The 13463-nt window shown below is 49.2% G+C and overlaps 1 protein-coding gene across 4 annotated transcripts in view; it reads left to right on the forward strand.

Moving 5' to 3' along the window:
• Positions 1-13463, forward strand: part of PHKA1 (phosphorylase kinase regulatory subunit alpha 1) — a 231283-nt gene that overhangs the window by 211790 nt on the left and 6030 nt on the right. For all 4 annotated transcript variants that reach the window (XM_088444268.1, XM_088444270.1, XM_088444271.1 and 1 more), the window contains 3 exons: positions 12022-12195; positions 12274-12327; positions 13111-13311. In XM_088444268.1, coding sequence (XP_088300394.1) covers positions 12022-12195; positions 12274-12327; positions 13111-13311 — 429 coding nt within the window. The remainder of the gene's footprint in view (positions 1-12021; positions 12196-12273; positions 12328-13110; positions 13312-13463) is intronic.

Genomic DNA, 13463 nt, shown 5'->3' on the forward strand with positions numbered 1-13463 from the left:
GGAACGGGGGCAGATGCCTTGGATTCATATATGTTAATGAGGCAGCCTTGGTTATAGGTCTCCTCACTTCTAGAATTTCCTCAGCAGCAGTGGAGGCGCTCATGGAGAGCTGATGCAGACTACAATAAAGGGTTGGAATGCTTACCCTTTAATGGTGTGGTCCTCTTTGGCCCTAATCTGGACAAGATTGTGAGCACTTTGGCAGCAGCTAAATCCGCATGTTAACCATCGGCCCAGGTTCCTTCAGGGTCTGGGACTTTGTCCTTATTGGCCCTATTGGGCCCAGGGTAAGTCCAAAGACCAGTCCTTTCCTAGAACGTCAGGGGCCAGATAGTCTACCAAGCCAAAGAAACAGGCTTGGTGTACCAGATGCCCAGATCTCGCATCTGCTGGTAAGCCCTAAGCCAGACGGGACGGGCCTCCCCCTGGGGACCCCAGGGTGGGAGGCCGACTTCTTCAGTTAGCCCAGTGCTGGTATATAGTGCCTGTTTCAGTGCCTCTGGGAGGAACAGGATTTTACCACAACCCCTTTCTGGTTCTAACACCCAATGGATCCTACCGGCCTATTCTCAACCTCAAGTCCCTCAACAAGCCTTTGAGGGTCCCTTGGTTCAGGATGGAGACCTTGCATTAAATCATATTGGCTATGGAACCTAGGGATTTTATGGTGTCCTTGGACATTCAGACTGCCTCCCTGATTTTGTCCCAGTTGCTTTAGCTCACCAGCGGTTCCTCGGGTTCGCAGTGATCAATCCACGTTTCCAGTTTCAGGTACTGCCCTTTGGCTTCTCCAGCACCTCGGGTTTTTACCAGGGTCATGGCAGTTGTGGCAGCCCGCTTGCGGATGCAGGGAGCCTGTCTGTTACCCTATCTGGATGATCTTCTGCTCTTAGCAGGGTCTAGGGGGTACTTCAGGGCCATCTGCAATGGACAATATCTGTGTTGCAGAATCACAGCTGGCTGATAACCTGAAAGTGGTTCCTCACACAATGAAGGATCTTTGTGACAGAGGAAAAGATCTCTGCGTTACAGGCAAAGATTTATATTTGTCTTCAGAGTCGCCAACTGTTCGTTCACTCGGCAATGAGCAGACCTCTGCAGAAGTTGATCATCTTCTGATGAAATGGCTTGCCCCATCGGATAAAGACACTGGTGCTTTCTTCAGAGGTACGGCTGTCTCTGGTCTGGTGGCTACAGACTTCCCACCTCAACAAGGAACGCCCCTTTTGGATCTCGGACTGGGTCCTCAGAATGCCAGTTTCCGAGGTTGGGGGGCTGTGACAGGTCCACGCTTCTTTAGGGAAGGTGACAGACAACAGATCTGCTCTTCCAATCAACATATTGGTACTTCGAGTGGTATTCACAGCTCTTCAGCAAGCTAGACTGGTTCTTCACGGAAAATCTGTGCAGGTCCAGTCAGACTACGCCACCACAGTGGCTTACATAATCCGCCAAGGAGAAATCAGAAGTCAGGCGGCCCAGACACAGGGGTCCCGCATTCTGGCTTGGGTGGAATGCAATCTCCCAGCTGTCTCGGCAGTGTTCATACTAGGAGTCCTCAACTGGGAAGCAGACTTGCTCAGCTGTCAGGACATGCATCCATGGGAATGGTCTCTTCACCAGGAGGTGTTATAATTCCTAGTGAACGAGTGGCGCCTTCCAGAGATAAGCCTCATGGTCTCCTCACGGTGTATGGGTCAACAACCAGAGACGAGGCTCTTCTGGTGTACGCTGTGTTGGTCCAGTGGACCTTCCAGTTTGCGTACCTCTCCCTCCGTTCCCCCTTCTTTCTCGAGTACTTCGGAAGTTCAAGTAGGAAGGAGGCACGCTCCTGTTGATGGCTCAAGCATGGTCCAGACATCACTGGTACTCGGATCTTCAGAGTCTCTCCATAGACACTCCGATGCTGTTGCATCAACGTCCGGACCTATTATCTTAAGGTCCTTGCCATTACCCGGACCTGGGTCGTCTGTCCTTGACTGTGTGGCTGTTCAGACAGCCCGTTTAATGTCCAGGGGTTTTTCTAGCTCTGTGGTTGACACCATGCTCAGATCTCGGAAGCCTGCTACTACAAGAATTTACCACAAAGTGGAGCATACTTTCTTTGAATGATGTCGCACTAGAGGCTATGATCCTCAGGTGTTTAGGATATCCAGGGTTTTGGCTTTCTTACAGGTGGGCTTAGATCACGGTCTTCGCCCTGCTTCCCTGAAGGTGCAGGTTTCTGCCCTCTCAGTGGGATTTCAGCGTAGGTTTGCTACTCTTCGCACTCGCTCTTTCCTGTCTAAGGTGTTATCTAGTTTCCACATTAATAAGGAAATTATAGCACCGGCCTTTAATTCCCCAGACCTCTCAGCTGGTGAGGCCTTCTTGGATGTGGTACGGGCTCTAAGAATTTATGTTGACCGTACCAATTCATTTCGGAAGTCGGACTCCTTGTTTGTCCTCTTATGGTTTCTGTAAGAAATGTTGGCCTGCCACTAAGCAAACTTTGGCAGGATGGATTTGCATGGCGATATCTGAGGCTTAAATTCATAAGGGCCTTCCTGTACCATCCTCTGTTAAAGCTTATTCAACTCAGTCTGTGGGGCCTTCGTGGGCAGTTCGCTGTGGTGCCTTGGCTGTTCAGCTTTGCAAGTCAGCCACGTGGTCTTCTGTCCATACCTTTGGAGGTAATTATGCTTTTGATACCTTCGCCTCTCAGGATGCTTCCTTCGGGCGACGGATTCTCCTTTCAGCACAGGAGCGTCCCCACACTTAAAAGATACTGCTTTTGGACATCCCCAAGGTATCCTGTGGATACCCTATGAACCCTGAAGTAGAAAATATGAGATATGGTAAGAACTTACCCTTGTTGTCTCTATTTCTATGAAGTCCATAGGGTTCCACAGGCTTTGATCTGGTCACCGTTTTTTCCGTCTCCTTCTGGTGAGAATGTGATTCTTGTGTGTTCCAGACTTTCTTCTCTCTCTTTCTTCTCCTCCTCCGGCCTATGGCTTGTTACGTAACTGATTTGCCTTGGCTCGGGGGTGGAGTATAGGAGAGGGACCCCAGTGCATCCTGGGAGGCTGAAAACTTTAACTCTGTGGTGCCCGATGTCTGCCGTCATCGCCTATACCCCAAGGTATCCTGTGGAACCCTATGGACTTCGTAGAAATAGAGATAACAAGGGTAAGTTCTTACCATATCTCTTATTTTTATGGGGAAAGAAGGGACTGTTTTTGGCAAACCATGAGCACCTATGTGTGTCCATCAATATAACTTCTCACCTACCTGTAAAGACAACCCATGTGAAAATGTTCAGTATACTAGATATTAAAGACTTACCTTCCTCCTTCTGAATTGCAATTAGTCATCTTGCTCTTATTTGTTAATATATGATAAATTCACAAAAATACAGCTCATTTAACTTGTTAATTGTAAAATCATGATTGCAAGGGCAAAGGCATTCATTTTATAAAATATCTATTTACAAACAACAAAGCAAACTAATACTTCTGTTCATTATATAATATAGCACACTTTTTATGCAATTTTCCTATTACTAAGATAAGTGGCATGTTAAAAGACCTGCATGGTAAAAATGCTGTAAGTAGCAATATACGTACAAGTGTCGCACCGCCATTGTGAGGTCAACATACTGTTACAAGTTTCCAGCGCATCTTGTTACCTTTCTCTGCTCCCGTCACCTCTCCTTCCACGACTCGTCAACCACTTGTTCTAAGCCCTACTCCTAGACTACATTCACGCCGTACTGAGACGGCACCTGCTGTTGCTGGGAGACTAGGACGGTGGCACGTTATACTAGATGATGATTCTTCCACGCCTGTGGGATTCATTAATCACCTGCCCTGCTACCATTGGTCCTTCATGTATCTTAAGCCTGCTGGTTCATTGCCGCCTTGCCGGCTATAGCTTATCTGTACGTGTCCTTCCGGTTCCTGCCAGTGGAGTTCTTGCTCTTTTTTTGTCAATGTTTCCAGTTTGCTGCTCAGCCTGTACCATCTCAGCTCACTAGCCGCACCTCAGCTGTCATAGCCGCACCTCAGCCTACTAGGCAGCATCTCAGCCTGTACCATCTCTGCTCACTAGCCACACCTCGGCTGTCATAGCCACACCTCGGCCTTCTAGGCCGCATCTCAGCCTGTACCATCTCGGCTCACTAATCGCACCTCGGCTGTCATAGCCACATCTTAGCCTGTACCATCTCAGCTCATCAGCTACACCTCGGCTGTCATAGTCGCACCTCAGCCTGCTAGGCCGCTTCTCAGCTTGCACCATCTCGGCTCACTAGCCACATCTCAGCTACCATAGCCGCACCTCAGTCTGCAAGACCGTATCTTAGCCTGTACCATCTCGGCTTACTAGTCGCACCTCGGCTGTCATAGCTGCACTTTGGCCAGCAAGGCCACATCTCAGCCTGTCTACACCTCGGCTCTCAAAGCAATATTCCGGCTATCTTAATAACATCTCGGCCAACGTAGCCATCACACCATTCTCTAGAACAACCCAGTAGCCTGCACCTTGGCATCAATCTTTCTCCAATCCATAACCAGCCCCATTGCTTTCAGAGGCCTTAGGATAACCGTGTAAGCCCTTACTATCCAGAGTATAAGACCAGGGGGCCGCCTCAATACTGGTGTTGGTTGCTATAGGCAGAAGACCTCGCCTTTAGGAGTGATTACTAAGTCACAGTAACACATACTCATTAGTGACATAGGGCCAGATTCTATAAGGATCATAATTGCAAAGCTGCACGCAGGCAGTTTTGCATTTTGCGATCCTTGCAGATGTGATAATGCAGCAGGAGGCATCACTCCTCCTGTGCATTACTTAACCGAGCTGTGTTGTCCAACGCAGCATCGGTTAATCTGCGTACCATCGGCTGGCTGTGGTGACCCCTGGGATCCCGCAGCCGGCCGCCGCAGTTTCCAGGAAGAGGCCAGGAAATCTGTCACCCAACGGAGATCCTGGCTTCTTCCGTCCCCCCAAAAGTGGCACAGTCTGCTGCCCGTTTGCGTGCGGCCGCGCAGACCCGTTCTGCACATGCGCAGAACGGGACTGGCGCCTGCGCAGATTCCCAAACATCCGTGAATCTGCGATCAGCAGGCCCATAGTGCGTGTCCAGGGCCGCTTCTAGACATTGTGGAGCTCAGGGTGAAAGTTCCCAGTTGCGCCCCCCCCCTCCCCCCCCCAAAAAAAAGAAAAGAAAGAAATAATTTTTTTTGATAAGATAACATTATGCCACATGCAGTAATGGCCTTTATAACACATTCTGCCACATGCAGTAATGCCCTTTATAACACACTATGCCACACGCAGTAATGCCCTTTATAACACATTATACCACACGCAGTAATAACACATTATGCCACACGCAGTAATGCCCTTTATAACACACTATGCCACATGCAGTAATGCCCTGTATAATACATTGTGCCACACACAGTAATTACCTTTATAATACATTATCCCCAATTCAAATTACACCAAACAGTAGTCCCTTATGTTATGACACACAGTGGTGCCCCTTTTACATAATGCCAAAATTAGTGTCCCTCATACACAAGGCCCACAGTAGTAGTGCCCCTAATACAATGCCCACAGTAGTAGTGCCCCTTATACAATGCCCACAGCAGTGGTGCCCCTTACACAATGGCCCCAGTAGTGGTGCCCGCATTAGTAGTACCCCCAGTGGTAATGCCCCCTATAGTAGTTCCCTCGGTAGTAAAGCACCACAGTAGTAATCCCCCAATTAGTAATGCCCCCTATAGTAGTGCCCCCATTAGTAATGCTCCCCAGTAGTAATGCCCCCATTACTAGTGCCCACAGTAGTAATCTCCCTTATACTAGTTCCCCCCATTAGTAATGCCCCCCATTAATAATGCTCCCCAGTAGTAATCCCCCCATTAGTAATGCCCCTATAGTAGTGTCCTCATTAGTAGAGTCCCCATTAGTAATGCTCCCCAGTAGTAATCCCCCCTATTGTAGTGCCCCCATTAGTAATGGTCCCCATTAGTAATGCCCCCTATAGTAGTGCCCCCATTAGTAGAGACCCCATTTGTAATGCTCCCCAGTAGTAATCCCCCTTATTGTAGTGCCCCCATTAGTAATGCTCCCCATTAGTAATGCTCCCCATTAGTAATGCTCCCCATTAGTAATGCCCCCATTAGTAGCGCCCCCATTAGTAGAGCCCCCATTTGTAATGCTCCCCAGTAGTAATCCCCCCTATTGTAGTGCCCCCATTAGTAGTGCTCCCCAGTAGTACTGCCCTCAATAGTAATGCCCCCTGTAGTTGTGCCCACTAGTAGTAATGCCCCCTATAGTTGTCCCCCAGTAGTAATGCCCCTATTATCGTGCCCCCAGTGCTGGTGCTTCCGACTGAAAAAAAAAAAAAAACCACAATGCTTACCTTTAGCCCTGCTTCCGCTGACGTCCGGTCCGACCGCGGCTCCTCGGATCTATGGGAGATACGTCATGACATCATGACGTCCCTCCCATAGTACTCTCTCTGCCAGAAGCCGGAGCTCAAGAGTGAGCTCCGGCTTTCGGCTGCGGCTGCAGGGAGGGAGCCGGGTGCCTGCTGATAACAAATATCAGCAGGCGCCCGGCAAATACAGCCTCCCTGCGGCGGCTAGCGGGGGAGGGGGACCGGCGTATTTTTATTTTAATTTTGTCCTTCTAGGTTTTTTCAGGGGGGGGGGACTCAGTGGTGCCCTCTAGGTTTCAGCGCTCTGGCGACGTCCCTGTTAGCCCGCACCTAGAACCGTCACTGTGCGTGTCAACCTTACGAACACATACCTTTTGCCTATGAAAATATTGATTCATGAATAAAACAGAATGCAGAAAGGTCTAGGGGTATATTTACTAAAGTGCAGGTTTTTAGAAGTGGCGATGTTGCCCATAGCAACCAATCAGATTCTACTTATCTAGCACCTTAGAAGATAATAGCTAGAATCTGATTGGTTGCTATGGGCAACATCTTAATTTCTAAAAACCCGCACTTAAGTAAATGTACACCTAATAGTCTATTCCTCCCCTTGAAAAGCATAATTTGATTTGTTTCGTATACTGTTATGAAGTACTTGATATCTATATAATGAAAATCATCTTGAAGCCACCTTTAATATATATTGGTTTTGGTTTTATATATTGTGGCCACGCTGGCGGCAGCCAAATCGGCTTGTCTCCCGTCGGCCGCTGCTCCTTCTGGTTCTGGACCATCGTCCTTTCGGTCTTATAGGGCCCAGGGCAGGCCCAAACCACAGTCTTTTCCTCGACAGGCTGGCCCTAAGAAATCGGCCAAGCCCCGGAAGCAGGCATGGAGTACCAGACGTCCGGCCCCTAAGCCAGATGACAAGCCTGCGGCCTGACGGTCCGGGCCTCCCTTTGGGGGATCCCAAGGTGGGAGGCCGCCTGCTGCAGTTCGCCCAGTGTTGGTCGGTCACTACGACAGACACTTGGGTTCTCGAGGTGGTCTCCCACGGGTACGCCCTCTCTTTCCGGCACAGACCCCCGGCTCGATTCTTCATCATGGGTCTACCATCAGACCGGAACAAGGCTACGGAGCTGCGGAAGGTATTGCACACTATGCTCCAGGCTGGAGTTATAGTGCCTGTTCCATTCTCCCAGAGGGGCCAGGGTTTCTATTCAAATCTTTTTTTGGTACAGAAACCCAATGGGTCGTATCGTCCGATTCTCAACCTCAAAGCTCTCAACAAGTCTTTGCGGGTACCGAAGTTTCGGATGGAGACCCTACGGTCCATCATTCTGGCGCTGGAACCTGGGGACTACATGGTGTCATTGGACATACAGGATGCTTACCTGCATGTCCCTATTCTTTTGCGTCATCAACAGTTCCTCAGTTTTGCAATCCGCAGCGACCACTTCCAGTTTCGGGCGTTTCCTTTTGGCCTGGCGACAGCACCACGTGTGTTCACCAAGGTGATGGCGGTCATGGTGGCTTCTCTGCGGCTGCAGGGAGTCCGCATGTTGCCGTACTTGGACGACCTTTTATTGGTGGCGGGATCTCCAGAGCTCCTTCTACGCCACTTGGACCTGACCATTGCGCTACTGCAACGGCACGGCTGGCTAATCAACTGGCAGAAGTCCACTCTAATCCCGTCTCGGCGGATTCTGCACCTCGGAGCCTTACTGGACTCGGAACAGCAAAGGATCTTCGTGACGGGGGAAAAGATCTCTGCTTTACAGTCGAGGGTGCGCAGTTGTCTGCACAGCCGCCGGGTGTCTCTACACTCGGCAATGAGGTTACTGGGCTCCATGGTGTCGATGTTCGACATGGTAGAATATGCCCAGTTTCACTCCAGACCTCTGCAGCACCTGGTCCTGTCCAAGTGGAACGGGCTGCCTCAGTCTCTGAAGTCTCAGACGATTGTGCTCATCCCGGAGGTTCGCCTGTCCCTTGCCTGGTGGTTACAGACGTCCCATCTCAGCAAGGGACGTCTGTTCTAGGTTCCAAATTGGGTCCTGTTGACAACGGATGCCAGTCTTCGGGGCTGGGGAGCAGTTTTGGGTCCACACTTGTTCCAGGGCAGGTGGACGCCGACAGAAGCGGAGCTTCCAATCAATATCTTGGAACTCCGTGCGGTCTTCAATGCTCTCCAGCAGGCACATCGGGTTCTCCAGGGTCGTCCGGTACAAGTCCAGTCGGACAACGCTACCACCGTGGCCTACATAAACAGGCAAGGAGGAACCCGAAGTCGGGCGGCTCTCGTGGAGGTCTCTCGGATCCTGGTATGGGCGGAGCGCAATCTTCCGGCCATATCAGCGGTCTTCATTCCGGGAGTGCTAAATTGGGAAGCGGACTTTCTCAGTCGCCAGGACGTTCATCCGGGGGAATGGTCCCTGCACCCGGACGTTTTTCAACTGCTGGTGGACAGGTGGGGTCTTCCAGAGATCGACCTCATGGCGTCCCGGCACAACAACAAGTTGCCGGTGTACGGGTCTCGCACAAGAGAAGAAGGGGCGTCTCTGGTGGATGCTCTGTCCGTCCGGTGGACGTTCCGGTTCGCATACCTGTTTCCTCCGATTTCCCTTCTTCCACGGGTAATCCGGAAATTCAAACAGGAAGGAGGGACGCTCCTGTTGATAGCTCCCGCGTGGCCCAGACGGCACTGGTTCTCAGACCTTCAAGGTCTGTCCGTGGACAGTCCTCTGCGGTTGCCGCTACGACCGGACCTTCTGTCACAGGGTCCCTGTCTTCACCCGGACCTGACTCGGCTATCTTTGACGGTGTGGCTGTTGAGACAGCCATGCTGAGGTCCAGGGGGTTTTCCAGCTCTGTGGTGCGTACCATGTTACGAGCTCAGAAGCCGTCTTCCGCGAGGATATACAATCGCGTGTGGCATACGTTCTTCCAGTGGTGTCGACCGAGAGGTTATGCACCGAGGGAATTTCGTCTGTCTCGGATACTCGCCTTCCTACAAGCGGGACTAGATCATGGGCTTCGCCTTGCTTCTTTGAAGGTACAAGTTTCGGCCCTGTCTGTCTGGTTTCACCGTAGGATTGCTACAATCCCGGATGTGCGCACCTTTATGCAAGGTGTTCTCCGCATTCAGCCGCCCTTTGTTCCACCTGTGGCGCCTTGGGATTTGGCTGTGGTCCTGAGGGCTCTCCAGGGACCGCCGTTTGAGCCACTGAACTCGGTGGATCTTAAATGGCTAACAGCTAAGACTGTTTTCCTTCTGGCTATTGCTTCGGCCAGACGTGTTTCTGATTTAGGGGCTCTTTCTTGTAGACCCCCTTTCTTGGTTTTTCATGGGAACAGGGCAGTGCTCCGCCCTCGGCCCGAGTTTCTTCCCAAAGTTGTTTCCCAGTTTCATGTTAACGAGGAAATCGTTGTTCCGGCCTTTAACTCACCTGGTATTTCAGTGGGTGAGGCCACTTTGGATGTTGTGCGGGCCATAAGGACTTATGTTGACCGCACTTCTTCGTTTAGGAAGTCGGACGCCTTGTTTGTCCTCTATGGCTTCCGTAAAAAGGGTTGGCCTGCTTCAAAGCAAACTTTGGCAGCCTGGATCCGTATGGCTACTTCTGAAGCTTATCTTCATGAAGGCCTGCCGGCTCCTCCTTCTGTGAAGGCTCATTCCACTAGGTCTGTGGGTCCTTCGTGGGCAGCTCAACGTGGTGCTTCTGCAGTCCAAATCTGCAAGGCTGCTACGTGGTCCTCTGTCCATACCTTCGTGAGGTATTACAGGTTTGACACCTTCGCCTCTCAGGATGCTTCCTTCGGGCGGCGGATTCTCCTTTCAGCACAGGAGCGTCCCCACCCTTAAAGGATACTGCTTTGGGACATCCCCAAGGTATCCTGTGGATACCCTATGGACCCTGAAGTAGAAAATATGAGATATGGTAAGAACTTACCCTTGTTATCTCTATTTCTACGAAGTCCATAGGGTTCCACAGGACTCCCGCCCTGTCGCACCTGTGCTGCAGATGGGCTTTGCTCTGGTCACCGTTTTTTCCGTCTCCCTATGGCTTGATAACTAACTGAGGTGCCTTGGCTCGGGGGCGGGGTATAGGAGGGGGACCCTAGTGCATCCTGGGAGGCTGAAAGCTTAACTCTATGGTGCCCGATGACTAACGTCACACCTATACCCCAAGGTATCCTGTGGAACCCTATGGACTTCGTAGAAATAGAGATAACAAGGGTAAGTTCTTACCATATCTCATATTTTTTTTCAAATATTTTAGAGGATCCCTACACAAAACCTTTATCTAATATAATATTTTTATTATCCTTTATATGGCGCTACAAGGGGTCCGCAGCGCCTTACAGAGTACATAAACAGAACCAGTATGAACAAAACAAGAAAAAAAGTGACTTCCAGTACAAAACATTGCAGGACAAGGTTTATATATCCAAATAAGCAGCAAGGCAGCAGAACCCAAAGGTTTGGTGCCGTGGTAGGCAGTGGGGAGGGGATGATGATATAAGTAAGGAAAGGAGAAGTACATGAGGAAAGAGGGCCCTGCTCGTGAGCGCTTACAATCTAAAGGGAGTGGGAGACAGGCGTGTGACACAGGGGAGAGACAATGAGGAGCATGGAGCAGTGGCTTAGTATGAAAGCTGGAATGATTTTATAAAAAAGTGGGTCTTGAGAGCCTGTTTAAAGTTTTGTAGAGAGTCTGATGAGGAGAGAGTTCCATTGGTAAGCAGCAGCACGTGCAAAATCTTGGAGACGAGAGTAGAAGGAAGTAATCAGTTGGGAGGAGAGGTGGCAATCATTTGTAGAGTGAAGTGGGCGGGCAGGAGTGTGAAGAGAGATAAGGTCAGAAATGGAAATAGGAGAGGATTGGGTGAGGGCTTTGTAAGTGAGTGTGAGGATTTTAAATTGGGTTCTAAATGATAAGGGGAGCCAGTGTAGGGCTTGTATGAGAGGGGAGACAGATTTAGTACATTTGGAGAGGAAGATGAGTCAGGCAGCGGCATTGAGAACAGATTGCAGTGGAGCATGAGTGCTTAGTGCTGTTTGGATAGAACTGTTCCTTCCTGTCAGCTACTGCAGCTAGCACACACCCACCCGGGGACTCAAGAAAGGAGGGGCGACTGAAGGTGTTGATAGAAGTGAACAGTCTTGTCCTAGCAAAGTCCTCTCCTGTGCCCCATATTCCCCCACCCCGTGAACCCAGGGAGAATAGGGGCAGGGACAGAGATGAGAGAGACTGACATTAGGGACAGAGTTGAGAGAGTGGGGGATGAGGGGGACAGAGATGAGAGACCAGGAGATAGGTGGGTGAGGGGGACAGAGATCAGACATGGAGATGGGCAATGAGGGGGACAGAGATGAGAGACAGGGAGAAGGGGTGGTAGGTGGATTGAGATTAGATGGGGGGGGGACAGAGATGAGAGACAGGAAGATGGGGGATGAGGGCTACAGAGATGAGAATGAAGGGGGAAAAAAACTCTGCAACACCAGGAACTATAGCTAGCGACCCGGAGTATTATTTTTAAAATGTGAAGCTTTTTTTGTTGATTTCATGTCTCCCTTCCTGCAACAGAAGCGTGGTGACCCTCTCTCTGCCTCTGGAGACCTCTCCACTTCCACTATTTCTGACAGTGATAGTGCTCATGACAGCCGACAAGGCCAGTGGCTCCGAAGGCGGCGACTGGATGGAGCTTTGAATAGGGTGCCTGTAGGCTTCTACCAGAAAGTTTGGACAATATTGCAAAAGGTCAGGCATTTTACATACAATGAACATTTCTCAATTTCTCTTGTGCTTTTTTTTTTACTTTACAATTTTTTTCTTTAGTGCCATGGATTGTCTGTGGAAGGTTTTGTCTTGCCCTCTTCCAGTACACGTGAGGTAAAGAATAGCAGATCTTCTTCAAGTTTTACTAAACTATAGTACTAACGGGTGTGGTGTAAGAGATAGACAGTAATTAGTTAGACAATGTCTATCTAGACACCAGATGTTAGACAGTTAATAGTTAGACAAGGATAAAAGTTTGACACAGACAAAAGTCAGACACACTAAAGTTAGACATGTAAAAAGTTTGGCAGGTACAAAAGATCTACAGGATCTAAAGTTCGACATGAAATTGGTCGACACAAAAAATGGTCAACAATTTTTTTTTATTTTTTTTTAGCCCTAATCTTCACCCTAACCCTCCCCTTTGAGCCTAACCCTCCCTCCTGATGCCTAACCTTAACCGTCTGGGTAAATGCCTAACTCTCCAGTAAGTACCTAACACTAAACCTAATCCTGATTAAAAAAAAGTGTCGACAATTTTTGTCGACCATTTTCATGTCGAACGTTTGACCCTGTCGACCTTTTGTACATGTCGAACTTATTACATGTCTAACTTTAGTGTGTCTGGCTTTTGTCTGTGTCGAACTTTTATCCTTGTCTAACTATTAACTGTCTAACATCTGGTGTCTATCTAGACATCGTCTAACTAATTGCTGTCTATCTATAGTCCGGAACCCAGTATTAACATCATATCTGCCGTCTCATCTTCTTGTTTTTGGAAAATTGCTTGGCCATGTACAATATAGACTTTTCTAATTTAATGCTATTTCAAACACCTTTTTGCAGAAGAATAGTATTTTTGTTTTATTCTTTACTTTTACAAATCGCTACCTGCAGATGACTCCAGGCGAGTTGAAATTTTCTGCCCATGTAGAGTCTGTCCTGAACCGTGTCCCTCAGCCAGAGTACCGCCAGCTGTTGGTGGAAGCAATCTTGGTTCTTACAATGCTTGCGGATGTGGACATCAAGAGTGTGGGTGGTATCATCCATATTGAAAGGATTGTGCATATTGCTAACGACATGTTCTGTCAAGAGCAGGTAATGACTATCCTCCCTCGGTCTTCCTGCACATGTCACAAATTAAAATAATTTTATTTTTCCTTTGTTAATCATTTCTCTTTGGAACATGCTGAATAGACTTCTATGTGCCCTGTGTTGTAGAATGAGCATGTTAATGGCTTGGGGCCTGA

This window comes from Taudactylus pleione, unplaced genomic scaffold (genome assembly GCF_031769625.1).
Source record: "Taudactylus pleione unplaced genomic scaffold, aTauple2 ptg000352l, whole genome shotgun sequence".
In the NCBI taxonomy this organism is placed as follows: Eukaryota; Metazoa; Chordata; class Amphibia; order Anura; family Myobatrachidae; genus Taudactylus; species Taudactylus pleione.